This window comes from Helianthus annuus, chromosome 10 (genome assembly GCF_002127325.2).
Source record: "Helianthus annuus cultivar XRQ/B chromosome 10, HanXRQr2.0-SUNRISE, whole genome shotgun sequence".
Taxonomy (NCBI): Eukaryota; Viridiplantae; Streptophyta; class Magnoliopsida; order Asterales; family Asteraceae; genus Helianthus; species Helianthus annuus.
Genome location: NC_035442.2, coordinates 84,200,583 through 84,226,109, shown reverse-complemented (window position 1 = coordinate 84,226,109; position 25,527 = coordinate 84,200,583). Strand labels below are relative to the sequence as shown.

At 34.8% G+C, this 25,527-nt stretch overlaps 5 protein-coding genes across 5 annotated transcripts; 3 read left to right on the top strand and 2 right to left on the bottom strand.

The window, feature by feature from the left end:
• The first annotated feature begins 3,017 nt into the window (after positions 1-3,017).
• LOC110882446 (auxin-responsive protein SAUR71) lies at positions 3,018-3,741 on the top strand. Its single transcript, XM_022130465.2, has one exon. The coding sequence runs from the start codon at positions 3,140-3,142 to the stop codon at positions 3,578-3,580; it is 441 nt and encodes a 146-aa protein (XP_021986157.1). The 5' UTR covers positions 3,018-3,139; the 3' UTR covers positions 3,581-3,741.
• A 6,499-nt stretch (positions 3,742-10,240) lies between these two features.
• On the top strand, positions 10,241-11,216 carry LOC110882410. The gene is made up of 2 exons (XM_022130439.1): positions 10,241-10,435; positions 10,533-11,216. The coding sequence occupies exons 1-2, from the start codon at positions 10,241-10,243 to the stop codon at positions 11,214-11,216; spliced, it is 879 nt and encodes a 292-aa protein (XP_021986131.1).
• Positions 11,217-14,012: 2,796 nt separating this feature from the next.
• LOC110885599 (pentatricopeptide repeat-containing protein At2g20710, mitochondrial) lies at positions 14,013-18,292 on the top strand. Its single transcript, XM_022133299.2, has 2 exons — positions 14,013-14,410; positions 17,009-18,292. Exons 1-2 carry the CDS (start codon positions 14,144-14,146, stop codon positions 18,146-18,148), a joined length of 1,407 nt encoding a protein of 468 aa, XP_021988991.1. The 5' UTR covers positions 14,013-14,143; the 3' UTR covers positions 18,149-18,292.
• Positions 18,293-21,305: 3,013 nt separating this feature from the next.
• Positions 21,306-21,919, bottom strand: LOC118482648. Its single transcript, XM_035978225.1, has 2 exons — positions 21,474-21,919; positions 21,306-21,315 (listed from the first exon to the last, which is right to left on the bottom strand). Exons 1-2 carry the CDS (start codon positions 21,917-21,919, stop codon positions 21,306-21,308), a joined length of 456 nt encoding a protein of 151 aa, XP_035834118.1.
• Positions 21,920-22,339: 420 nt separating this feature from the next.
• LOC110885600 (pentatricopeptide repeat-containing protein At2g20710, mitochondrial) lies at positions 22,340-24,678 on the bottom strand. The gene is made up of 2 exons (XM_022133300.2): positions 24,350-24,678; positions 22,340-23,803 (listed from the first exon to the last, which is right to left on the bottom strand). Exons 1-2 carry the CDS (start codon positions 24,575-24,577, stop codon positions 22,676-22,678), a joined length of 1,356 nt encoding a protein of 451 aa, XP_021988992.1. The 5' UTR covers positions 24,578-24,678; the 3' UTR covers positions 22,340-22,675.
• Between the last annotated feature and the right edge of the window lie 849 nt (positions 24,679-25,527).

The following is a 25,527-nucleotide window of genomic DNA, read 5'->3' as shown; positions in this document are numbered from 1 at the left end:
TTTGCGGTGATACCAAAATGAATATATACCGAAACAAATCTTTATATAACAGATTTATGAAAACACCATTAAATAATATATTTTTTTGAGGCAACCCGTGTAACACACGGGGTCTTAAGCTAGTATATATATATAGTGGAGAGTTCAAATGAGAAGAAATTTTTTGTAAGAAGAAAAAAAAAACAAATTTCAACCAATAAGAATGCTTTAATTTACTTCATTTAATATAAGTATTTAATGTTACTACAATGGTACATTGGTAAATCTACATAGGTCATTAATTTGTAGTCTTCCTCTTTAATAGCTAATACATTAAATTTTTTGTAACTTATCTTCAAAATATATATTGTTTTCAAAAAAATAAAATAAAATAATTTAAAGTGTAGGATAAATTACGAGTTGTGTAGGACAAATTACGAGTTGTGTAGGATAAATTTCAACGTGTAGGATGAATTTCGAAATATGTAGGATAACTTTTGATGTGTGTAGGCAAAAAAAAGTTAGGGTGGAGGATAATAATCTTTATGACTAATTAATTAGTCAAAAATGATAATAAATGAGATAAGTGAAAAAAAACTATTTAATGTTTTACAAAATTACCCTTTGTTCTTTTTCTTCTCAATTAAATTTTCTTCTCAAATGAACCTTCCCCTATATATATATATATATATATATATATATATATATATATATATATATATATATATATATATATATATATATATATAGGACAAAGATCCGTTAGGAACCACCCTTTATTGCGAGAACCGCGAAAACCAATGTGAACACAACCAAAAATGCCTAAAAATAGCTAAAAAACACACAAAATTTGTTTTTTTTAATATTTTTTATATAAAAATCGCTACTTTTAGTAGCCCAAAAAAAATTTTTAATTTTTTTTTAATTTTTTTTTGCTACTAAAAGTAGCGATTTTAACATAAAAAATATTAAAAAAATGTTTGATTTTTTTAGATTTTTTTAGGGTTTTTGGGGGTTTAGTTTTTAGCATTTTAGCTGGGGGGGGGGGGGGGGGGAGGGTGGTGGTTTAGGTTTTTGGGGGGTGGGGGAGGGGGGTGGGGTTAAGTTTTTTTTTTTGGAGGGGGGTTTAGGTTTTTGGGGGGTGGGGGTTAGGTCTTTTTAGGGTTTTTTAGGTTGTCTTCACATTGGTTCTCGCGGTTCTCGCATGAACCTTACCCTATATATATATATATATATATATATAGGGAGAAGATCATGCGAGAACCACCTCTTATTGTGAGAACCGCGAGAACCAATGTGAACACACCAAAAATGCCTAAAAATAGCTAAAAATCACACAAAAAATTTTTGTTTTTTTTTAAATATTTTTTATATAAAAATCGCTACTTTTCGAAGCCAAAAAAATTTTTTTTTTTTAAATTTTTTTTTTTTTTGCCACTAAAAGTAGCGATTTGAGCATAAAAAATATTAAAAAATTTAGATTTTTTTTTATTTTTTTAGATTTTTTTAGGTTTTTTAGGTGTTTAGTTTTTAGCATTTTAGCTTGGGGGGTGGGAGTGGGGGGTTTAGGTTTTTTTTAGGTTTTAGTTTTTAGCATTTAGCTTTTTGGGGGGGGGGGTTAGGTTTTTTTTTTTTTTGGAGAGGGGGGTTAGGTTTTTTTTTTTTTTTTTTGGAGGGGGGGGGTGGGGGGTTTTAGGTTTTTTTTTGGGGGGGGGGGTGGGGGGTTATAGGTTTTTTTTTTTGGGGGGGGGGTGGGGGTTAGGTTTTTTTTAGCTATTTTAGGTTGTGTTCACATTGGTTCTCAAGGTTCTCACAATAAGGATGGTTCTCGCATGAGCCCCTCCCTATATATATATATCAGATATATCAGATATTAAACATTACATAATTTTAAAGATATATAATATTTTTATATATAAGAATTGTCTTCTATTTCAGTCCCTGTTTCTGTGGGCATTTTGTTCAATTAACCTAAACTTAACAGAAAAAAACAAACCAAGTTAACTATTTGGATGAAAAGCATTAAAAAATGTAAACCTCAATGCTAGATTTGTTATAAATTAGATTTTTGGACTGTGCTAGTTAAAAAGGACAAATCTTAGGGACGGAAACATAAATTTACTCAAAAACTTAATAAGAAATATAAATTAGTATTTAGGACTTGCGCTTCATGGCGAGACCATTAAATTGAATAAAAAGTAGACATGAAAACGTTGAACCACGTATGCACGTTGTAAACTGTAGCTCGCAAAACTTAGACCGAAAAGCAAAACATAGAAACTAATAACTAATAATACCTTCACATTGCGACGGGGCCGTTAAACAGCAAAAAAAAAAAAAAAAAAAAAAAAAAAAAAAAAAAAAAAAAAAAACTTTAAAAATGTTGAACCACACACACGCATTGCAGTGTATTAACGCGAAAAATTTAGACCAATATGTAAAACAACAAAGTTGTTAAAGATTAAAAGTATATGGACCAAAGTTTAAAGTGCAAAGGTGTTAGGAATATAATAAAATATGGTTTGTGATAAAGTTATGAATGATGTAAAGTATAAAGGTGAAAAATGTAGAAAAAATAATAGTAAATTTTTGACGCAAATAAAAGTTGTAAATTAATAGAGGTAATAGTTAGGTAATGTGCCATGGCTTTATATTGGCATCTTGGAGTGGAATAAGGTTTTGTGACTAATAGGTCTTGGGTTTGATTTCTACAAGGGGTTTTCATATTTATTGGGTTTACTTCTGAATTGGTGTATAAACATTATGTCTAGTGGAGATGGATAAAATCGGGTGGTTTCGCTGATGGCACTATAATACTCTAATGGTACGTGAGTGATACAAATTGGATGTTAAAAAAATAGTTAGGTAGCTTATCTTTATTATAGCATCATCTATAGAAACCTGATATTGATTCCGAAATTTCCTTACGTAATTTATGAGTCATAATTATTTATTCCTTAATTTGGTGGTGGAATAAGATCAATTTTGGTAGGGTCAAACGTGAGTGCTACTAATTCCATGGGGAATTAAATAAACATATCTTTGTGTATCTCTCCATAGGATAAACTAAGCTGCAGGCCGCTCACCAAAGCCATTTGTTAAGTTTTAATTTTCTATTTTAATCAGTTTTGAGAGAAATGGTCAAAACGGTTGGATTCAAATGTCGATATTAAGCTGCCTCTCATCAAGCACATTTCACGTGAATCGCTCTCCCAAAACAATGATGGGCAAGAAGCTTGGTTCCTTCAAGAAACTAGCCAAAATGGTCAAAGTTTACCGCACCACGGATCGTGAACCATGGCACCATGACCACTTGCTAAAGACATATGGGGAAGAAGGGTGCACCGAAGCCAATACAACAACCCCAAGAGGTTTTTTTGCAATTTATGTTGGTGAGGAACCACGAAGGTTTGTAGTTCCCACCGCACATCTATCCCACCCACTCTTTAAAATGTTGTTAGAGAAGGCGTATGATGATGAAGACCAGAATAACCGGTTGGTGGTTCCTTGTAGTGTCGCGGCTTTCGAAAAGGTGGTTAAAACGGTGGAATGTTGCAATGACATGGTTGATATTGAGCATTTGGTTGAAGAGTTTATCTAAAGGCTTTGTTTTTATGAATCAGTTTAGTTATAATTATTAGCTGCTGAGATGATCAACCAGTTTCATGGTTTAGTTTCATTTGTGAGTCAAACTCGTTACTTAATACCCAGCATATCTGTACCATTGTTACATAACCATATCTAACCCGAATCTTTATGGCCTGGCTCATTTTAGTAACGTAAATTTGTGGATCTATCAGAGGCGTCTCTGAGAATTCACATACCCTGTTCGAGCTTGAAAAAATGTGCCCTTCCGTTATGTTTTTATTATTTAAAAAAATCAAATTAGTATTGGATTCAATAAACCTAATTCCAAATGGGCTAAATTTTAAACCATAAAAAATATTTGTAAGTAGGCCTATATTGGAAGTGGTATGTGTTTACTATTTAAAAAAATAACATATACGTATCGGATTTTTTTTTAAATCGCATGCCCCTCGAAATTGCGGGCCTTGTGCGGAGGTCCTCCCCGCACACCATCAAAGCCTCCCATGGGATCTATCACTGTTTATGAGTCATATCGTCATACTTTCATTAGTTTCCAGCATGTGTATACTTTTGTCTTTATAGTCTAACTCTGGTTTCTAGTTCCAACTTTTATTGGTTTAATCTATACTAGGTTATTGTGACTGGGTTCGAGCAAATTACTTATATTAATTACTGTTTATAATTATTGCATACTTAAAATCATACAAAAAGTATTACATATTAAATATCTTCACTGTAAGAAGAGTTATAAACTTTTGATAAACTTAATCACGGGCTGTAAGCGAAGTTATAAACTTGTTGATTGCTTATAATTCGTGTTTATAATTTTCTTTGTATTAAAAATTTAATGGTTAATAAAATAATTGAAAAATAGTTAAAGTATTGAACACAAAAAGCTTGTTCAACTATTTAAAGAATAAGAGAGCAATACGATATTAATAGTAAGTGAATAGACGAATAAACAAACGATGATAAGGGGACTCGGGGCACCCCCGTTTTAGTCCGTGATTCTTTTCTACCACGAGTTATAACACCGCCGCCACTCAATTAATAACGCGTTATTTTGAAAACGCGTTAAACGTATAACGCGTTGAACTTGATCAATGAATATGTATTAACTTGTACATTGGGTATTAATACTTGTACATTGGAATCTCATCACTAGTGATACCACCCCCTCTACATTTCTATCACTAGTGATAGAATATTGGTTATACACATGGCATGACTTGATTGGATAGTGGGGGTGATAGATTCTATCACTAGTGAACCACCCCTAGTCCCCTAATAAGAGCATTCACAATCTTTTATATTTATGTGATGAGAAAACTTATATCATAAGGAATGATTATGAGTGGAAATGTTACTGTTCATAGGTAAATATATGGAAACATTATTCACCCTAATAATTTTTTTAATATTTTTAAAGGTGGTTTTGAGTTGAGGAGAATGAAAAGATAATGATAAAGGTATAAAAAAAATTATTTAATTAACAAGGAGAAAAAAAGTAGTGATTTAAAAAAAAAATTAAGCCCCCTCTCCACAATTAAGTGTTGAATTTGACCTGTTATAACAGCGAAAGAATATAAGGCAAATCCCCTAATGAAATGTCTTATGACAGACAACTTTACGATCAAAGAGTATCCACTGTCCAATTTTGTACCCCCTTGGTTATACTGTAGTTTTGGCAAGACCGTCTCCCTTTCTGAATGGACACGAAATTATAACGTTATCCAAACTCGCTTGCTATTTTGTTTGTGCTTTTTTTCACCCAAGTAATCACTCTTCATTATCGTGTTATGAATTTAAATCGAGATAGATGGTAAACGGGCAACAAGCTGCATCGCTGTCATTTTTGAACAGCAAAACTAAGTCTTTTAAACACTACGTCCATAGATCTAAGGGTCATAATACTACTGTGCATTGAAAGTGCCTTGGGACACCAGTTGTAGTTGCAAATAGTTTCCTAATGACCAACCAACCTCTTTTCTTTCTCCATTTTTCTGCCCTTTGTTTCCCATTTCTCACTGATGACTTGAACGTCTCCTTAACATCTGTCTATGTTATATTCATCACACTTTTCCACAATCATCATTCCTTTTCCTTCTCTTCTCTTCTCTTCTCTTCTCTTCTCTTCTCTTCTGATAAATACATTACATACCCATTACACCTGACATCGATTGTAGTAAAAGTAAGCAAATACCACTTTAACAAACACAACTGAATATTTTTAGCATAAATTAATGTTAAATCCAAACATTTTATGACTGATCCCAAATACAACATTTTCAAATTAAATTGTCATTTTGTATCGGCTATTTATGTAATCTTGTAATATAATACCTATTAATTGATGCATGATAAGGAACAGATAAGCATATGGAAATCACACCCAGATCTGGGTTCGACATGAAGACGCACCTTTAGTTAAACAGAAAAAGAATACAATGGTAGCGTACATAAACATAATCTAGTACGTTTCAACTATTTGAGATCATTGCCTTTCATCCGTCTCCCATCATCTCATCGATCTAGAATTGGCCTGGTCGGAGAAAACCACCGAATTCCCGGTTTGATTGCCTGCCACCGGTCCGGCCGACCGACCTTAGTCAAAATGGTTCCATCACCCCAACAGGACCACCCATGTTTGTAAGCCAACCTACGGACCCCGAACACCCGAACAGGATCACTAACACGAACACCCGACTCACGCGGTGTGCGCAATCCACCACGTGATGCAAACCGCTACGAAGGTCACGATGCAGAAGGTGTAGATGAACAGAGATGAGTGTCAATATGTGAATCCACAAAGTATTAACAAATTATCAACACACACAAGAACACACGGTAGCAAGGGTTTTGCTTCACAGACTAGAGAGAAACTTGCACAGAAAGATAAATCTCCAAAAGTCGTGTCATTGCATTCATTCACTAAGTTTATATACAATGACAAATTCGGACTTAATAAGTCCTGACAAGCAAGGTCCAAATATAACACACAAAATTCGGACCTTATACAAAACTAACATACCAAGTCCGAACATATATGTCAAATTCGGACAACCAAGAAACCCTAATCAAATTCAGATAACATAAAACTACCAGGATATCCGAATTTATAACATATTCGGACTTCTTTACATCTTAACAAATTCTGACAAAACATAATGGACTTAGAACTTATCTTCAATTATAAATTAGACCCTGAAGAAAACTTCATAATGCAGAATCCAACATTTATCATCAACAGGTGCACGTACAATGTCTACGGTCCCTGGTACAGCCCTCAAAACGTTGGTATAGATGAATAGCTGATTTATGTCTTCTTAAAGTGAAGGCGTCTTGGATTCTTTGCAGATGTAAGGCTTTTGGCAAGCGTGGCCACAAACTAAATATACAATAGCAAAAAAAAAAAAAAAGACACTCCCGTAAGGTAGCTAACATAATAATACAAATAAGTGAATGACATCGTATTTATTCATTGTTGGATCTACAAAAGAACAGATAATATTGAAAAGCCAAAACATGAACAACTGATCAAGAAATAAACAAAGGTTTGAACCAGTCTCTCCCCAAAGATAGTAAATCTTGAACACCTAATCAGAACATCTGTTGAAGAACAAGGCAAACATATGTTCAAGCCTTGGAATTGTTGTTTAAGAAGAAACTACATCTTTTGAAGGCTAAAGTCTGTTGAAATCAAAGGTCTGATGAAAAAGACCAAACATCTGTCTGGCCAAACAGATGTTTGGACTACTGGAATAGAGGATAGCTTAGACAGCGGTTTCCCAATGTAACAGTATTTATCTTGTAACAGTGTATAGACTAGTTAGAACAGATGTTAGGATTTGCACAGATGTTTGCAACGCAGACATCTGTCTAATCTTTTCTGTTAGAAATGTTAGATGTCACTACTACCAGGGTGATGTCAGCCAATCACCCAATAGTTCTTTCGTACTTAGTATAAATAGATCACACATGTTAGTGATCTATCTATCTATCTATCACACACATCACCTTCTCTCTTGTCTGTAGAGTCAACGTTTGTAAAACATATTGTAATCTTTTGAGTTATAATTGAAAAACAATCGTGGATGATGACTTTCTACTTGTGAATTTTATTGTGATAATCAGTATTTGTTCACAAGTGTTAAAACTCAGATCTAATATTCATATAAACATGTCATATTATGTTAAGCAAACCCTAGATTCAGAACATGTTGAAATCACTACAGAATCCATTTCCAGCATGTTCAAACTAGAGGATTTGGCAGGTATGGAAACTTACCCCAAAAATGACTTGCAAAATGAGTTCATAGAAAGGGGCTATGAAGGTTAATTGGTGGGAGCAACACTTTATAAACCAAAGTTCCCACCAGAAATGAAATTCTTTTTCCATGCCCTCTTAGTTTGCTTATCTACAAAGACTAATGGTTTTAATGTGATTCCCCTAAAAACTTAGTATCTGGGGTATGGTATTTTGAGAAATTCAAATCACAAACTATCCCAGAAACTGTTTATGGATTTGGAAGCAAACTTAAAAGCAATCACGAGAGGAATTGTGGCTAGAAATAGGTTTAATAGGCTCTGATACCACTTGTATGTCCCTGATCTGGATCACTACAATATGATATCAATGTGGTTTTGATTGTATGGCGGAATCACACAACCAAAACTGATTCAATGACGGAAATAAGATGAAACAAAATGATGAACACAATAGAATGTAAAATCGAACTTGCATATGAAAGATATAATCATCCGATACAAATTCGATATCACCCTAGATGTTCAACCCTATAAAGACCACTTGTAACCTTAACCCGAAACCCATTAACAACACATCTTGATATCTTATAAGCACGATCTTGAGATATTACAAAATCAAGCCAATATATAATTGCTTAAACTTTTTAGAGTCCTAACACATAAACTAAGTGTTTAATAGCGGTCGTAATTTTTTGTAACAGGTTAAAACCAATATCACCAGGCACATCGTATTTTTGTTCAAAATCATTTACTATTCTTAGAAATAACTTTTGGCTCATACATAGTATCGTCCACCATTATTATGATCGTATAGGGGAGTGAAAAATAATTACATACCAACAATTCATGTGCGGCGACCCGATCACGTACTATATATTTTCTCTTTTTGGGTTGTGAACTCCCGACATCTTTAACAATACTCTGTACGACTCTTTAAACCGATGATATTATTAGCTTGGCTCCCTCGTCAGATAATGATAAAATGAATTCGTCTAATGATGATGATGATGATGAACTTGATGATTGCATTTTTTAAAGAGATGAGGAATATCATGGTGATAAAATTTGGTGTTGTTTTTGTGGAGATATATAAGTTTATATAAGAAAGCAATTTAAAAAAAATAATGTACTAGCTATTCAACGGCTATTTTTCTTAAAATAAAAAAAAAAGTGGTCAAGGCCCGTCCTCTAAGGTGGGACGGGGTACCTCACGAGTAGAGGCTTGGGGTTCCAACCTTTGCTAGAACATCGTCGTCACCCTCTAAGGATAAGGGTTGCGGATTGGTTCCACGGTACATCAAGCCGCAAGGGTAAGGAGAGAAGGGGTTTTAGGGTGGGGTCCATTTCTTAAATGAAGTATGTGTGATTAGTGGGTGGGGTAAAATAGTGGGATCCATGGTTCAACGGTACTTTATAGTGCAAGGGTTAGGCGTCGCCAGTGTTTTATAGTGCAAGGGTACTTTGTAAAGAATTTGACATGGCTCCGGTTGATTGGTCGGAACAAGGGCAGTACCCTTGGATGCCCCTTCCTCCTTAAGAGGGGTTGGCAGAGTAGGATAGGAGCATGGAGGGGCTCTCATCTCCCCCTCTCAACACCTCACTCTGGATAATCTAATACATAGCCTTATATGTTACCTCAAAATATCATTTAATATTTTTCTAAGTCTCAGTGTAGTCTTACACGTAGCCTTATATGTTAACTATTAAATATTTTAATCGTATAATTCATATTTTCTAACCTAGGAAAGGTTAATCAAGACTTAACCAGTTGGACTACACCACCTTCTAAGTGACTCATGTTCGATTCATGTTCCCTCAATTAGTTTTGGTGGCATCGGGTGATGATAGGAGACTAGGTGAGTAGGCTGCGATCGCTAGCTCGATTCTTAAACTGAACGAGTTTTATCTCACCGCACTATCGTGCCTTCGGATGAATGTTCACAAGCTTCGGGCCTAGGTGAGAGTTTTTCTCAATTCAGAGGCGGATGTATGCCGGTACCCATCTGTAGAAATGATTTGGCAGTTCGAAAAAGAAAAAAAGAAAGCAAAGGTAACCAAGTTGATTTATTAAATTTTTACTGCGGGGAGTGGGGGCGTTTGTGGGGCGGGGGAAGCCAAGCAATACTGGCTAACCCACTCCTTGCCAGCGTTGGTTTTGGCGTTGCCCAGCCAGCGTCGTTATGAAGCCCGGCGTGGGGCGGGGGGAGAGCTGTCTTGGCTGGCTACTATTGGCTGTGGCATATGACCGTTGGGCTAGCCGTTTGGCATAGCCATTGGCCAATGACAATTTTAAAAAAAATTCTTTTATTTATATAATATATATATATATATATATATATATATATATCAAACAATACTTACCATTTTTACTATCAAAAAATTCAAAAACCACTACCAACCTCCAATGGATTCTTCAAGTTCAAGTGATTCGTATGATAGATTTGTTTTGTCATCCTCATCGACAGAGCGGAAATATTATTATCAACAGTGGCGAGTCGTGAAAGTTATTGTTGAAGATTCAGATGATGGGACTTCCCAACCCCAACCCAAACGGATGAAGTATATAGTTCGTGAACGTGAAACCGCAAACGATTTCCTGGTAAGAGATTATTTCTCACCCAAACCAACGTATGATGAAAATATGTTTAGGCGTCGTTTTCGTATGAGTAAAAATTTATTTTTAAAGAATATCAAAGGATTTAGAGGATAATTATCCTTATTTCCAACAAAAATCCGATGCGCGTGGTAAGATCAGATTTACCACGTGGCAAAAGGTCACGACCGCCCTAAGACAATTGGCTTACGACAATAGTTCTGACATAATTGACGACTATTTAAAAATGTCGGAACGAGTGGCTAGGGAAAGTCTTCCCAATTTTTGTGCGTATATTATTGAACTATATATGAAAATATACTTGAGAAAACCGACGTTTAGTGATATGCAACAACTTTTGGAACATCGCGCTGAATATCATGGTCTCGCCGGGATGATAAGTAGTTTAGATTGTATGAAATGGCAGTGGGAACTTTGTCCGACTGCATGGCAAGGCTCTGACACAAGCGAATATCATGGAATGCCGGCTATGATGCTTGAAGCTGTTGCATCACAAGATCTTTGGATCTGGCATGCATTCTTTGGTATGCTAGGTTCACATAACGATATAAACGTTATACATCACTCGCCTCTTTTCAATGATCTAATAAATGGTGTTGGACCAAAAGGAAAATTTATTGTAAATGACGTTGAATACAAGTATGGGTACTATCTTGTTGATGGAATTTACCCTGAGTGGGCTGTTTTTGTGAAATCATTTTCAAGAGAGGGAACCCTAGATCCTAAAAGAATAAAGTTTAACAGAGTTCAGATGGCGGCACGCTAAAACGTCGAGCGAGGATTTGGTGTTTTGCAGAAAAGGTGACGCATTTTGAGCATGGCTAGTAGATTGTATGAAAAAGATCAAATAAGAAACGTGATGTACGCGTGCATCATTCTACACAACATGATTTTAGAGGATGAAGTGTGTGCAATAGTTGAATATTATGGCGAGCAGACCGCATCAAATAGACATTAGTAACGAAGAGAGAACGCAAAACCAAAATCTAATCGAGTTAAGACAAATAAGTTCAAACATTCGAGCTGATTTGATACAACGTGTTCCTAGATTCGACTAAATGGAAGATGAAGATGAAGATGATTGATTTTTTTAATGTATAACTAGGTTAGAACCCCGTGTATAACACGGGTTGAATAAATGTAATTTTATATACCAAATAATAAAAAATCATATCTTTAAAAATCTCTTTTATTTCACGGGTTGAATAAATGCAATTTTATATACCAAATAATAAAACAATATATATTTAGAAAATCTCGTTTATTACATTTTTTGAATAAATTTATTTATATATTAAATAATAAAAAAAGTTATATCTTTAAGAATTCTGTGTATTGTACGGGTTGAATAAATTTAATTTTAAATATTAGATAATGAAAAAAGTTACATTTTTAAGAACCTCATGTGTTATACGGGTTGAGCACATGTAATTTTATATACCAAACAATAAAAAGTTATATCTTTATAAACATGGGGTATTATATGGATTGAATAAATCTAATTTTATATATTACATAATAAAAAAGTTATATTTTTAAAACCCCGTGTATTACACGAGTTGCATAAATGTAATTTTGTATAGTAAAAAATAGAGTAAATTGTCATTTTAGTTCCTGAGGTTTTGGTCCAAATTGTCATTTTAGTCCAAATAGTTTTTTTTCTCTTCTGGGTCCCTGACTTTTCCATTTTCTTGCAATTTTGATCACATTGTCTAACTTAGTCTAAAAATCTGGTTATAACCAGGGGTATTTTTGGCATAACTGTTGTGTAGTGATAACAAGGGGTAGTTTACAACATAATTTATAAACCTCATAATAATTTAATGCCAAAAATACCCCTGATTATAACCTGGTTTTTAGACTAAGTTAGGCAATGTGATCAAAATGGAAAGAAAAAGGAAAAGTCAGAGACCTAGAGGAGAAAAAAACTATTTGAACTAAAATGACTACTTGGACAAAAATTCAGGGAATAAAATGACAATTTACTCTAAAAAAATAAAAATGATGTATCTTTACAAAATCTCATTTATTACACGGGTTGAATGAATATAATAAAAAATTTATATCTTTAAAAAAACTAACGGTTATACTCGATATACGATTGATGGGGTGATTACGGTGATGATTCTTATAAATGTCACATAAACATAGTGATTACCGTATTTGAGTTGAGAATTGAACACAAAAATAAAAATATAGAACCAATACCCTTAACTACTTTAATTTAATAAAATAAATAAATAATTTACATTAATTTCAAGATAAATAATTTTGAAATCTGATGAATATTTTAAAATATTATATTAAATTTAATTGTATAATTATCTTTTAATTGATATTAATTATCTATAAAAACAGATAGCTTCAATGAATGATATGTGTTTTTTCATTGGTTTGTTTTTTCATTGATTCCTTTTAGAGTAAACTTCCGTTTTGCTCTCTGTGGTTTGGTCACTTTAACGGTTTTGCCCCAAACCTTTAAAAATAGCCATTTTACTCCCTGATGTTTTGGTTTTGTTGACAGTTTGCTCCCTGCGGGGAGCAAAATGGAAAAACAAACAATTTGGATGGAGTTAGAGGCGGGGAGCAAACTGGCAAAAAAACCGAAACATCAGGAAGTAAAATGGCTATTTTTAAAGGTTTGGAACAAAACCGTTAAAGTGACCAAACCACAGGAAGCAAAACAAAAGTTTACTCTTTCTTTTATTATATAGATATAGATATAGATTAATTCAATTTTGTATGATATTTGTTATTTAGTTAATTTATAATATGCATTTGATTGATCCAAATTATATTTAATATATTTCAACACTGAGTGTGTAAAGTTTTAATTTGGAATGTTTATAGGAAAAAAAATAAGATAACCATTGGCAATATCTAAATATTACCACTTTCAAATGATTTTTCATGTTCAATATAATCATTTTTAAACTGTTATCATATATTAATTTAATCATGACTAATTAATAAAAATAATTTAATTGATTGAATCGACTTTGAAATAAACGATCAATCTGATCAATATAATCATTTTAAATTGTTCTCACTTCTCTACAATTCAAAATCTTGAATATGGAAACGATTTTATATTTAATGTAGACTTTTTTTAACCGTAAGTACGTAAAATTAGAGTTTATAGCCTTTTGGATCCTACTTGTAGAATGGTGGCTTGCAGTTTGTTGGATTCTTTAATTATTTGTATGAATTATTATTAGATTTGATTAAATATTATTGATAATAAAAATTTGTATTAGATTAGATTTTAGATTTGATTAAATATTATTAATAATAAGAATTTGTATTAATTTAGATTAAATATTATTATTAGTATTAGTATTATTAATAATTTTAGTCAATTAAATGAGAGAATGACAAGTGTCCCAAAACAGGTTTCTTTTATTATATAGTATAGATAGATTTTATTGTAGTTTTTTAAAATTACTTTTTTAAATTCTTTGGTTAATATAAAAAACAAAAAAAATAAAAATAAAAATCTATCCATGTGACCCCCCCGCATCATTAACCCACGTCGCTTTCGCATCCCACTTTTATTTAGGCGTGAAGTGATGGAGCCCCAAGTGCGTGCATGCAAAGCCCCGACCCGCTCAGCAGTCTAATCTAATCAAGGGTTCCTTGATAGAACCCTAACTCCTGAGTTGGCTTGGGTTGGGTTTCAGGATTTTAAAGAGAATGGTAGGTCTTCGCTCCTGCAAGCTCTATGATAGGCCATTACTTTCTAGGGTTTTCTTCAGTTCCTTATCGAGCGAACAAACAGCTTCAATTGGAAATGGCAATGTGGTGTATAAGATGCTTTCACCGGCGGAATTGAGGCCCTGGGCTTCCGTTGTTCCCATACTGGATCAATGGATACTAGAGGGTAATCATATCAATGTTGGTCAGCTCAGAAACATGGTCAAAGTTTTCAGGAATTATAACCGATACTCCCAAGCTCTTCAGGTTGGTTACTTACTAAATGCCATTTTTGACTTTTACCTGTCTGTCTTCTTAGATTTCATTTGGTTTTACTTCAAAGCCATCTAAAGCTTAGAAACAAAGAAAATTCAAATTCTGAATACCTAACAACATTTACAGACTTCCGGTATGGTTTTCGAAAGCTTAGATGTTTTTACTAACCCCCATTTTCTTGCTTTTTCCTTCGTCAAACACAAAGGCCGCAGAACAAATAAACTGAAATAAATAAACCTTAGGCTTTATCATTCACTAACGCCCCCTTTCGGATGTTCAGAATTCGATTCCGATTCGAAAAATTTGAAATTCGACTCGATTCAAATTCGAGTTGATTCGTATTCGAGTCCAGTAATCGAATACGAATTTATGATATTCGATTCAAAATTCGAATTCAATTTATATATAAATTTTTAATATATGTATATACACACACAAACATATATATACACACATATAACTTCTAAACTTGGCCAAAGTATGAACTACCTCCATAACTGATAGTTTATTATTCATAACATTATCAAACCTTCTAACAAATAGCCCATACTACTTATTTCCAAATTTTTACCTAATTTAAATCGCTACCAGTAATCAACCTATCTTCTAAATTTTGGTGTTTTGACATATTGATAGTTAATTAATTTTGCAGATTATTATATTTTATGTTGAATATAGAGTGAATTGCAAGAATTGTCCTTTATCTTTATGCCTCTTTGCAGGCGGTATCCTTTATGTTTAAAATTGACGAGTTTTGTCCTTTATGTTTAAAAATCAAGCATGTTTTACCCTTTGGGCCTAACCCAGTTAGTTTTTTCGTTAAATCTTGTCATGTGCCTTGCACATGAGGACAATTTTGTCATTTTATCTCTTAGAGACTAATTATATAAATAAGTAACCATTTTATTTAAAATAAAAAACAATCATATGCTAATTAAGTCAAACAATAAATAGCAGACGACATTATACACTCCTGCATTCAAACCATGAAGCGAATGGCCAGAGGAAGCTACGGTTACGGCCACACCTACGGCTATGGCGGTGAACAACAGCCAGAAGACAGACTCACTTCACTCTCCGACGATCTCTTAATCTCCATTCTCTCTCACATCGACACCAAACAAGCCGTTCAATCTTCAATCCTCTCAAAACGTTGGGTAAATCTCTGGACTCTGCTTCCTGTACTCAATTTCACCTGCGAACAGAACCAAAATTCTCCAAATCCTCCTGTTAACGATGGATATCTTTTAACGTTTTTGCTCGTCGTAACGCCTCAATTCTGATTGAAAAGCTGAGTGCTAACGTTTCCGATCATGATACAATGTATAGAGTGTTCAACGACGCGTTATTGCTTCGTGTGTCCGATTTGCGAATCGACTGTTCTGAAAACATTGTTAAGTATTATCCGATTTCGTGCGTGATTCGAGTGATTTGTTGATGAGTTTATCGTTGAAAGGGATGGTAGAATTTGGTTATTTTCCGAGGTTTAGGGGATTTTTGTTGAATTGAGTTGAATCTGAAAAATTTTAGGGTTTTGTATTGAATCTGGAAATTTGGGGGTTTGTGTAAATTTGGCGTGGTGGATGGGTGCTGATGGTGCCATTGCGACGGTGGTGGGTTGGTGGTTATGGTGGAAACAGGTGGCGGTGGTGGAAGGAGGCTGTGGCTTTAGCAGCGGTGGTGGAAGGAGGTTTTGGTGGTAGTGGTGGTGATTGTGGAAGGAGGTTGTGGTGGTGGTGGTGGTGGTGGCGCTTATGGTGGAAACAGGTGGAAGGAGGTTGTGGTGGTGATGAAGGAGGTTGTGGTGGTTGTCTAATGAAATACAGAGGGAGGGAGATGGAGTACAGAGGAGGGAAATGGAGTAGAGAGGGAGAATTGTTTTTTTTTAATCTTTCTTTTAAAGTGTTTTTTTTTAATAAAATTGTTACTTATTTATATAATTAGTCCCTAAGAGATAAAATGACAAAATTGCCCTCATGTGCAAGGCACATGACAAGATTTAACGAAAAAAACTAACTGGGTTAGGCCCAAAGGGTAAAACGTGCTTGATTTTTAAACATAAAGGACAAAATTCGTCAATTTTAAACATAAAGGACACCGCCTGCAAAGAGGCATAAATATAAAGGACAATTCTTGCAATTCACTCTTGAATATAATTATTTGTAGTAGTTTTAGAAAATGGAAGTAAAATAATTTATTGTTTAGGGTGAATTTGAATTAAATCGAATCTATTCGAATTCAGTTCGAATTCGAGTTTCAAATACTAATTGAATCGAATACGAATTCATGTAAAAAAATAAAAATTCGAATAATTCGATTCGATGAACACCCCTAGAAACAACAAAAAAAAGGAAAGTATAAAAGGAATGATTCTGGTTGGTGGGCCCCACATGTTGGCACTCGTTATTGTGTTGGCTAGCGCCCACGGGGCGGTGTTTGGGGCACCATCAGGGTGACTTGGTGAGGGCGCTAGCCCACACCACTCAGTCTTAGTTAGTATATAGGAAATGAAAGAAAACTAGAAACGCTTTGTAAATTTATAGTTTTCTTTATTAAATATTGTCCTGAATGCTTATATTCTGATTTCAGCTCTATGAATGGATGACTCAGAGAAGTTACCTTGAGAAATCATCTGGGAACATGGCAGTTCACTTGGATTTAATTTCAAGAGTGTATGGTCTACAACAGGCTGAGAAGTACTTCAATACCATACCGGACTCCTTAAAGGATTTCAAGGTATATGGAACTCTCTTAAACTGTTACGCTTTCAAGAAATCTTTAGAAAAAGCAGAAGAAACCATGGAAAAGATGAAACAATTAGGATATATGACTACACTTTCTTACCACACCATGCTAAATCTCTATTCCAAAACCAGAAACCATGATAAGCTATTAAAACTCGTGGAAGAAATGGAGAAAACAGGGGTTCGTTATAACAGAACAACTTATTACATTCTATTAAGTGCGTATGCTTATTTTGACATCAAGGCAATGGAGAATCTTCTTGGTTACATGGAAACCAATCCTGATCTTACCCTCGATTGGCATCTTTACATCATTGCTGCAAAAGGCTACTTAAATTTTGGTCAGAATGATAAGTGTTTAGAAATGTTAAAGAAAACAGAGCAATCTGTCCATGAGAAAACAAATGGAGTTGCTTATGAAATCCTTCTCACCATGTATGCTAATCTTGCTAAAAAAGACCATGTTTATCGCATATGGGATTTGTATAAAACGGCATGTAGGAAAGTGAATAATAAAATGTATCACCATATGGCAAGCTCGTTGGTGAAACTGGACGACATTGAAGGAGCAGAGAAGATTTTGACTGAATGGGAATCTAAGACGACGACCTCCTTTGACTTTTGGGTAGTCAACGTTTTGGTCAATGGGTATAGTAGGAAGGGTGATTGGAAGAAAGCGGAAGATTATGTCGAGAGGTTGGTGGGTATGGGAAAACAACCTCCGAAAAGCACGTGGGATTGTTTGGCAACTGCATATTGCAAGTACGAAGAGATGGAGAAAGCGGTGGAAGCAATGAAGAAGGCGATTTCATGTATTGATGACGACCGTTGGAGTTTAAATCAAGTTACTTTGATAGCATGTGTTAGATACTTGGAAAACAAGGGTGATATGAAGGTAGCAAAGGAGTTTGCAAGATTAACAGAGGGTTTAGCGGAATCTGCAAACAATTCAACAGTTGGTTTAGCTGTAAACTCAAGTGGATGAAGTTATTGCCTTGAATTAAGTTTTAAGGATATCCATAGGTATCTTTTAATTTTCAACTTATTATGTGTAATTTTTCAACACTTGAAAATGGTGTCGCCATCTTTATAATATGTGTGTGGAAGATAGTTGAAAACTCACTTTAAATGTGGAAACCCTTAAAACTCTTTTCAATTGAACTTTCTTTTTTTAATCGTGTATGTTACTAATGACAGAGAAAATTTAACAAAATATAAAAAGAAATATCATGTATCAAAATTTTACATGTATGTAATTTTTTTCCACATTTATGTCATAATTTACAATATACATAAATGTCACTCGTAAACGTATATGTAACTTTTTGCTAGTAATTTCTTTTTGTAGTTTTCTTTTAAGTTTCCTTACTTATTAGTACCATATACGACAAACTAGAAAAAAAAGTTAGGTTGGAAATAGAGTTTTCTGTTTTCAACGGCGTATGGTTGAGATGTCGCTAACCAGGTTAGTAGTTAGTATTAAAATCCCCTCTTGTCTGAATTTGAACCCATAACCTCCAAAAGAAGCAAATTAACTTTATTTCTATACTATATTATACGAAATCAAAAAGGTAATTTCCCACATATTAATTTATAAAATTGTTGGATAAATATTTGTAAATCAATAGGTGAATGTCATATAGCATCAACTTTTATACAAATGTAAAAAGGTAATTTAACATAAGTATTAAGACTTTAATATGCTACAATTTTTTAAAATACATTGTTGATATTAAAGCAACTTCCCTGACGATTCATAAATGATCATAATTTTTCAGACGTTAACATTTATTAAAAGATTACACCATAAAAACAAGTATTTTATTCTTCTTAATTTTGGTAAGAATATTATTATAGTTTTCTTTTTTATTTAAGAAAAAATTAACATGTTATATGATTACCAATAAAAAAAATAAGAATCGATTGAAATAGAGACTAACCTAGAAGATAATTCAAAACTCTACAATCAAAGGTATTATCGTAGTTGATTGAAATCTATCAAAACCCAAATTCAGACCAATATTCTCACTATTCGATCCTTTGTCTTCAATTCTTAACCATATATATGACGATTAGTGTTTTTAGGGTAAACAATTGAAGAGGATCGACATGGAAACTCCTCCTTTAAAGGCTTCAGACAACGGCCTCACTATACGATCCTTAACCAAACACGACTTGTGTAATTCCAGCCGAAACAAATTAGGAAACTCCTCCTTTAAAGGCTTGGATGTTAACCACGGATCCAACCAAAACAAAATATCCTGCCCGTCACCTACCTTACCACGCATAAAACTTTTTAAAGAAGAGCCATCCCCCAATTGGTTCGAGCAAACCTTATAAATATTTCTCCAAACTCCGTTAAGAGAGAACCGAATCGGTAAGAACTCCCAGCTCCGACGAAGACGATAAATGGCTTTGATCACCTTAACCCAAAAACTGTTCTTCTCATTCTTGAATCTCCATCCCTTAACCCAAAAACTGTTTAGGGGAGGATGCATGTGAGAGTGAATATTGAAGAAATGACTTGTGAGTGGTGAGACATGTTGGGATAATAGGGGAGACTTTTGTATAGAAGTGTTGAAATATAAGATTAATTAATAAAAATAATATTTAAAAAAAAAAACCTAAATGAAAATATTAAAGAATAACCGGTAAAATACAACACCAATGTTATGGGATTTTTATGATTCGCTGCTTAAAATCAAATGCGTATTGGATGTGTCTGCAAACGAACCGAACAAGACTTTGTTGTGTTTACCAATTTAACTTTAATCGAATGAACACGATCACTTAAACTAATGAGTTTCCTTTTATATTGTTTGTTAAATAAATAAATAAATATGTTCGTGTTCATTTATATCAGTTCTTTAATATTCTAAGAAGATGTAAACGAAGCAAATGAACATTCATTCATCAGTTGAATACCCAAGACTTGATTTGGCTACTAAGACCATGTGTAGTGGTGATACACTATAATGCCCCCACCATGGGGCGTTTTGCGCCATGTGGCGTCCTAGTCAGCATGGGGGCATTATAGAAAAAGTGGTGTAGTGGTATAATGCCCCATAATGCCCCATTCAATCATTTTACAATCATTTCCCAATTATTTTTTTAAATTTAAAACATAAAAAAACTTCATTAATTTAAAAATAAAATTACATACCATGAAAAAAAAATAAAAAAAAACTAAAAAAAAAAACCGAAAATAAAAAAAAAGCAGAAAAAAAAAACCGAAAATAAAAAAAAAACAGAAAAAAAAAAATACAATACTAGAAAAAAAAAACTAGTTTTCGTCTTCGCTTTCGTCACCCTCGCCAACTTCGTCTTCCTCGTCCTCCGTTTCTTCCTCTCCCTCAGGTGGTACGTAACGAACCGACCATGCGTGGTGTACCAAATCAACCATTAACTGGGAATGGTACGGTTCGTAACGCAACTCTCGCGCGTTACTCACTCTTTCTTCCATTGACGCCTGCGGATGCTCCTGGTGAACGGCTTCTGGCACATAATTCTGGCATATCGCCTTTCCTTCGTCTTCCAAAATCATGTTGTGCATGATTATACAAGCGTACATAGCATCTCTCATTTTTTGCTTGCTCCATGCACGACAAGGATTTCTCAAGTATTGCCAGCGTTGTTTAAGAACCCCAAAGCATCTCTCAATATCTTTTCGTGAAGACTCTTGAACCTTTTTAAAGTATGCTCTTTTCTCATCAATAGGATCACTAAACGTCTTCACAAAAATCGAATACCTAGGATAAATTCCGTCGCTCAAATAATATCCATGGGGGTAGTAGTTTCCATTTGCGTAAAACGACGCTTTTGGAGCTTTGCCAGAAATCCACTCCTCTAAATACGGCGATTGTTCTAAAACATTGATATCATTGCATGACCCGACCACGCCAAAGTAAGCCGACCAAACCCAAAGATCCTGTGAAGCAACCGCCTGAAGAATAATAGTGGGTCCTTTTTGGTCACCACGTGTGTGTTGGCCTCGCCATGCAGTCGGGCAGTTATCCCAACGCCAATGCATGCAATCTATGCTCCCGATCATACCAGGCAAACCATGCTCGGCATTATGTACCTCGTAGATCTTTTGAAGGTCCTCCCATGTAGGCGTTCTAAGATAACGTGCACCGTACACATCAATTATACCTTTATAAAAAAAAATATAGACAAACATAAGATTCAAAAAAAAAAAAATTCTAAGCATACGCGTCGTTTAAAAAAATTAAAACTAAAAAAAAAAAATTGTACCGCGACAAAAATGTTCCAAGCTATCTCGTGTTGTTTTCTCCGCCATTTTTAGATACTCGTCGTTGATGTCGGTGGTGTTACCATAAGCAAGGATTCGTAATGCCGACGTACACTTTTGGATACCGGTGAATCCAAGGTACCCTCTCGCATCCGGTTTTTGTTTAAAATAATCGTAGTTGGCTTCCAAGTCGTTGATTATGCGTAGAAACAACCGTTTACTCATCCGGAAACGACGCCTAAAAACTTCGTTTGAAAATGTCGGCGCCTCGTCAAAATAGTCTTTCATCAAACGCTCGTGTGCCGCGCGTCGGTCTCGTTCAACATAGCTTCTTTTATTTTTTGGGGCTTCGGGCCGACGAGAATGGTTGACATAATGAACCGCTAGTTGACATGCACTCGTAACCGCCTCTTGCTCAAGCTCCTCATCGGTCGAACTATCGCCATCCGCAAAAAACTCGTTGTAGTAAAAATTCATCATGGATGAAGAACTAGGAGAATCCATCAAGTTTTTTTATAAAATGTGGGATTTTTTAGAGAGGTTTTGAGAGTGTTTTTGTTGAAAATGGATGAGTTTTGATTGTTTATATATATATATATATATATATAATAGATTTTTAAAAAAATAAAAAATGGTCAAACTAGCCGTTGGAGATATTACCGTTGATTGGAGGATGGATGGATGGTTTGGCGTTTTAATTTAAACGCCGGAATCAATTTTTTTGAATTATAACGCCCCAAAACGCCCCCCGTAATGGGGATGAGGGCGTTATAGGGCGTTTTGGGGCAAAAAAACTTATAGAAAACGCCCCATTACGGATGGTCTAATACAAGACTAGCCAATTATGATTACTGGGTAACTGATAAATAATCTTAAACAAATATGTAAAAGAATATAAATAAACAACCATCAACAACATAAACGAATGGAAAAGAATCTAAATAAATGGACATGAACAAAAATTTTGTTATTCAAAGTTGATCTGTTTACCAAATAAACCAGCAGCATAAACAACTTCCCGGACAACAGCTCACTAAATAAATGATAACAGCAAAAAAGAATCGTCTCTCCTTCAGTTTTCTCCATAAGAACCAACACCTTATTCCTAAGTTGCAACCCAAATTAAAAAGATCAAAATTCCTCCCTGCTGCCAGCCAGGTGTTGTGTGATACTCTAATCAAAATGCAAGATTTCTTCACATATTTGGTCTGGTCTAAATGACCATTACAATCACTTTATCCTCCAACGACCATTAACATGTTAAACAAATTTCACTACACTCTTATAAACTTCTTCCGATAAATGGCCTTTTTCCTTGAGTAATTTGATCATTTCCTCTCCCTCGTCTAAACGCCCTTCACGGTTCAAATAATCTAAACACGCAGACAAAGTGGCGGTGTCAACAGTCCACCTTGGAAAACCGCTCAAAACAGCTTTCCTCATTGCCTCCACTGCCTTGTCCATTTCATCATTTCTAACATAACCCAATGCCAAACGAGACCACGTGGATGCATTTGGCTCATTTCCACTCTCTGTAAGGGCTTGTATTGTTGCTTCCGCCTTTTCAAGAAGACCCTTTTTGCAGTATACTGTAACCAAAAGATTTGGAACTTGGAGATCAAAGCGTTTGTAGCGCACTTCCCACTCCTGATATACTTTCTCAACATCCTCAATACAGTCCAGTTTAGCAAGTGAGCTCATGAAACAAAGATAACCATGATTGTAAAGCCTTCCAAGATTCTTGTAAAGATTCCATACGCGATAAACATCATCTTTTCGGCTCGCACTTGCATAAAGAGTGAGTAGATTCTCATAAGCTGACTTTCGTTGACTCGGTTTTATGAGATACTCAGATTTTTTTAAACAGGTCAGCGCCTTTTTTGTGTCACCTGCTTTTAGATATCCGTTTGCCACCGTTGTGTAAGCATGCCATTCCATTCTGACCTCAGGGTCAGCTTCCATTCGCAACAAAAGCATCTCCATTTTTTGGATTTCAGAAGCTTTTGCATACGCATTTAATCTAATGCAATACGTGAATTTATCAATCTGAATGCCTTTTTGATCCATTTCTTCGATTAAAAGGTCAAGTTTCTGATATTTGTTTGTAGCAGAATACAAACCCATCATAACATTGTAGGCCAATGACTTTGTATACCCTAAGTCTCTCATCTTTTGCATGGTGGCTTCTGCTTTATTTAATAATCGTGCTTCCGCGTAGCAATTTAAAAGGGCGCCATAAAGCTGCCAGACCCTTGAAGTATCTGGAATTTTATTGAAATATTCCTCTGCTTGCCTTATACCGTGAACCTTTGATATCAAATCCAGCCTAACTGGATCATCTTTTTGTGAATTATCAAGATATGACTTGTCATCCATCCACTGGCATATCTACTAAGAGAAATGGGATTTTGTCAGTATGCATGAATGAAATGAAAAAGGTTACGGTTTTGCCATTTGAATTGAAGAAAAAAACTAATACAACACAAAAGGAAAGACATAACATCTGCTGCTGCTGCTGCTGCTGTATAATGTTGATTACTAACATTGGCGAAGCATAGTGGGTGCGGTAGGAGGCGGCCGACCCTCCGAATTTTTCGCTCAGTAGTGCAGAGTATGTAGTTTTCGTATAGAAATTTTTGGGTGTATACGTTTTCGACCCCCCGTTTTATAGAAATTTTTTGGTATATACGTTTTTCGATCCCCGGTCGGAAATCTCAAGCTTCGCCACTGATTACTAACACCGTGGATTAGAAAACCAAGGCTTGGGGCATGAAGCGAGAGCATCATTTACAGGAACAATGAATGTACAAGGAAGGAAGGAAGGAAGGAAAGAAGTTATATGTAGAAGCAAAAGTGTCTAAGAAAACTAGATATGTATCAGCCTATCAGGGTCACATTTTATGAATAGAAACGAAAGATAGAATAGAATAGAACCTGGAGAGCGTGGTTGTAGCGACCGAATTTGCGGAACTGTTTGAGAATCTTGTGGAGATCTGGTCGATCAAGGGGCCTTCCTTCTCCAACCCATTGGTCTAGAACCGGGACAATCGAAGGCTCATGAAAACCAATCAGCCTATGGTACAGATTAGGGCTTAGGGTTTCTGCCGAGTAATACAAAACCCTGCCCACCAATTTCTTCTTCTTCTTTATTATCATCATCATCAGCAGCAGCAGTTATCGTAGCTCACACGCTTTTGAAACACCGGGCTTTTCGTTGCCCCCAAATCGGTATTGTAGAAATTTTCATCAGAAATACTTGTGCACTATCATTATTACATTTTATTCTAACTGGCCGTTTGTTTAGCTTTAACGAGACTCTAAGGTGCTGTTTGTTTTTTTCAGAGGTAAAACGTCTGCAGTCTGCGAATCATATCTGCAGACATCTGCAGCTGAAGAGGTGGACCAAACCTCTACAGTCTGCAAGAAAAAGAGTGTTTGTTTTTTAACTACTGAAAGCTGCTGAAATAAACTGATTTTATTTAACTTAATTTAATCCAATAACAACAAGAATCAGCATAACTCCAAAATTCTAACAATAATTTACAAAAATTAGCATAATTTCAAACTGAATCAATCAATTTACAGCAAGAATCAGCATCAACTTTAAACCCTGAATTGAATCATAGTATACCAACAAATGACCAGAAAAGTACTAATTTTGGAATCAAAATAATCTCTACACATATTACTAAAAATAATTGAAATTACCCTAAATAGAAAGAAAAAAATCATGGAAATTAATAAGAAATCTAAAAAGATTACCTCCTTTGCAGAAAAAGATGAAATTTTTATGTTTTAATTCACAATCTTCAATTAAATTATCAAAAGCCACTGAAAGATGATGAGTTCTTGTTAACCATTAACGATCACAACCTTCAATTCCATACCCAATTAAGAAAATCTGCTGTAAATCAAAAAACCCAATTCGATTTAAGCATTATTTCACCCAATTATCACCGAAGGGAGGTCGCCGGAGGAAGAGATGCGACGGAGATGTGGGGTGGCTGTCACACCCTGGCTTTGCGGAAGCGTGGGTTTATTTGGTGTGACTTCTTAATACCATAGCAACAATCATAGCAATGCTATATGATAAAAACATGAGATATTCATCC

Excerpts from the sequence above, each read along its gene's own strand:
- LOC110885600 (XM_022133300.2), bottom strand. The coding sequence starts at position 24,577 with ATGATGATGATAATAAAGAAGAAGAAGAAATTGGTGGGCAGGGTTTTG. Across the intron at positions 23,804-24,349 it reads GCTACAACCACGCTCTCCAG|ATATGCCAGTGGATGGATGA; the intron begins GTTCTATTCTAT and ends TTCTCTTAGTAG.
- LOC110882410 (XM_022130439.1), top strand. The coding sequence starts at position 10,241 with ATGGATTCTTCAAGTTCAAGTGATTCGTATGATAGATTTGTTTTGTCA. Across the intron at positions 10,436-10,532 it reads AAACCGCAAACGATTTCCTG|GATTTAGAGGATAATTATCC; the intron begins GTAAGAGATTAT and ends AGAATATCAAAG.
- LOC110885599 (XM_022133299.2), top strand. The coding sequence starts at position 14,144 with ATGGTAGGTCTTCGCTCCTGCAAGCTCTATGATAGGCCATTACTTTCT. Across the intron at positions 14,411-17,008 it reads GATACTCCCAAGCTCTTCAG|CTCTATGAATGGATGACTCA; the intron begins GTTGGTTACTTA and ends TTCTGATTTCAG.
- LOC118482648 (XM_035978225.1), bottom strand. The coding sequence starts at position 21,919 with ATGGATTCTCCTAGTTCTTCATCCATGATGAATTTTTACTACAACGAG.
- LOC110882446 (XM_022130465.2), top strand. The coding sequence starts at position 3,140 with ATGTCGATATTAAGCTGCCTCTCATCAAGCACATTTCACGTGAATCGC.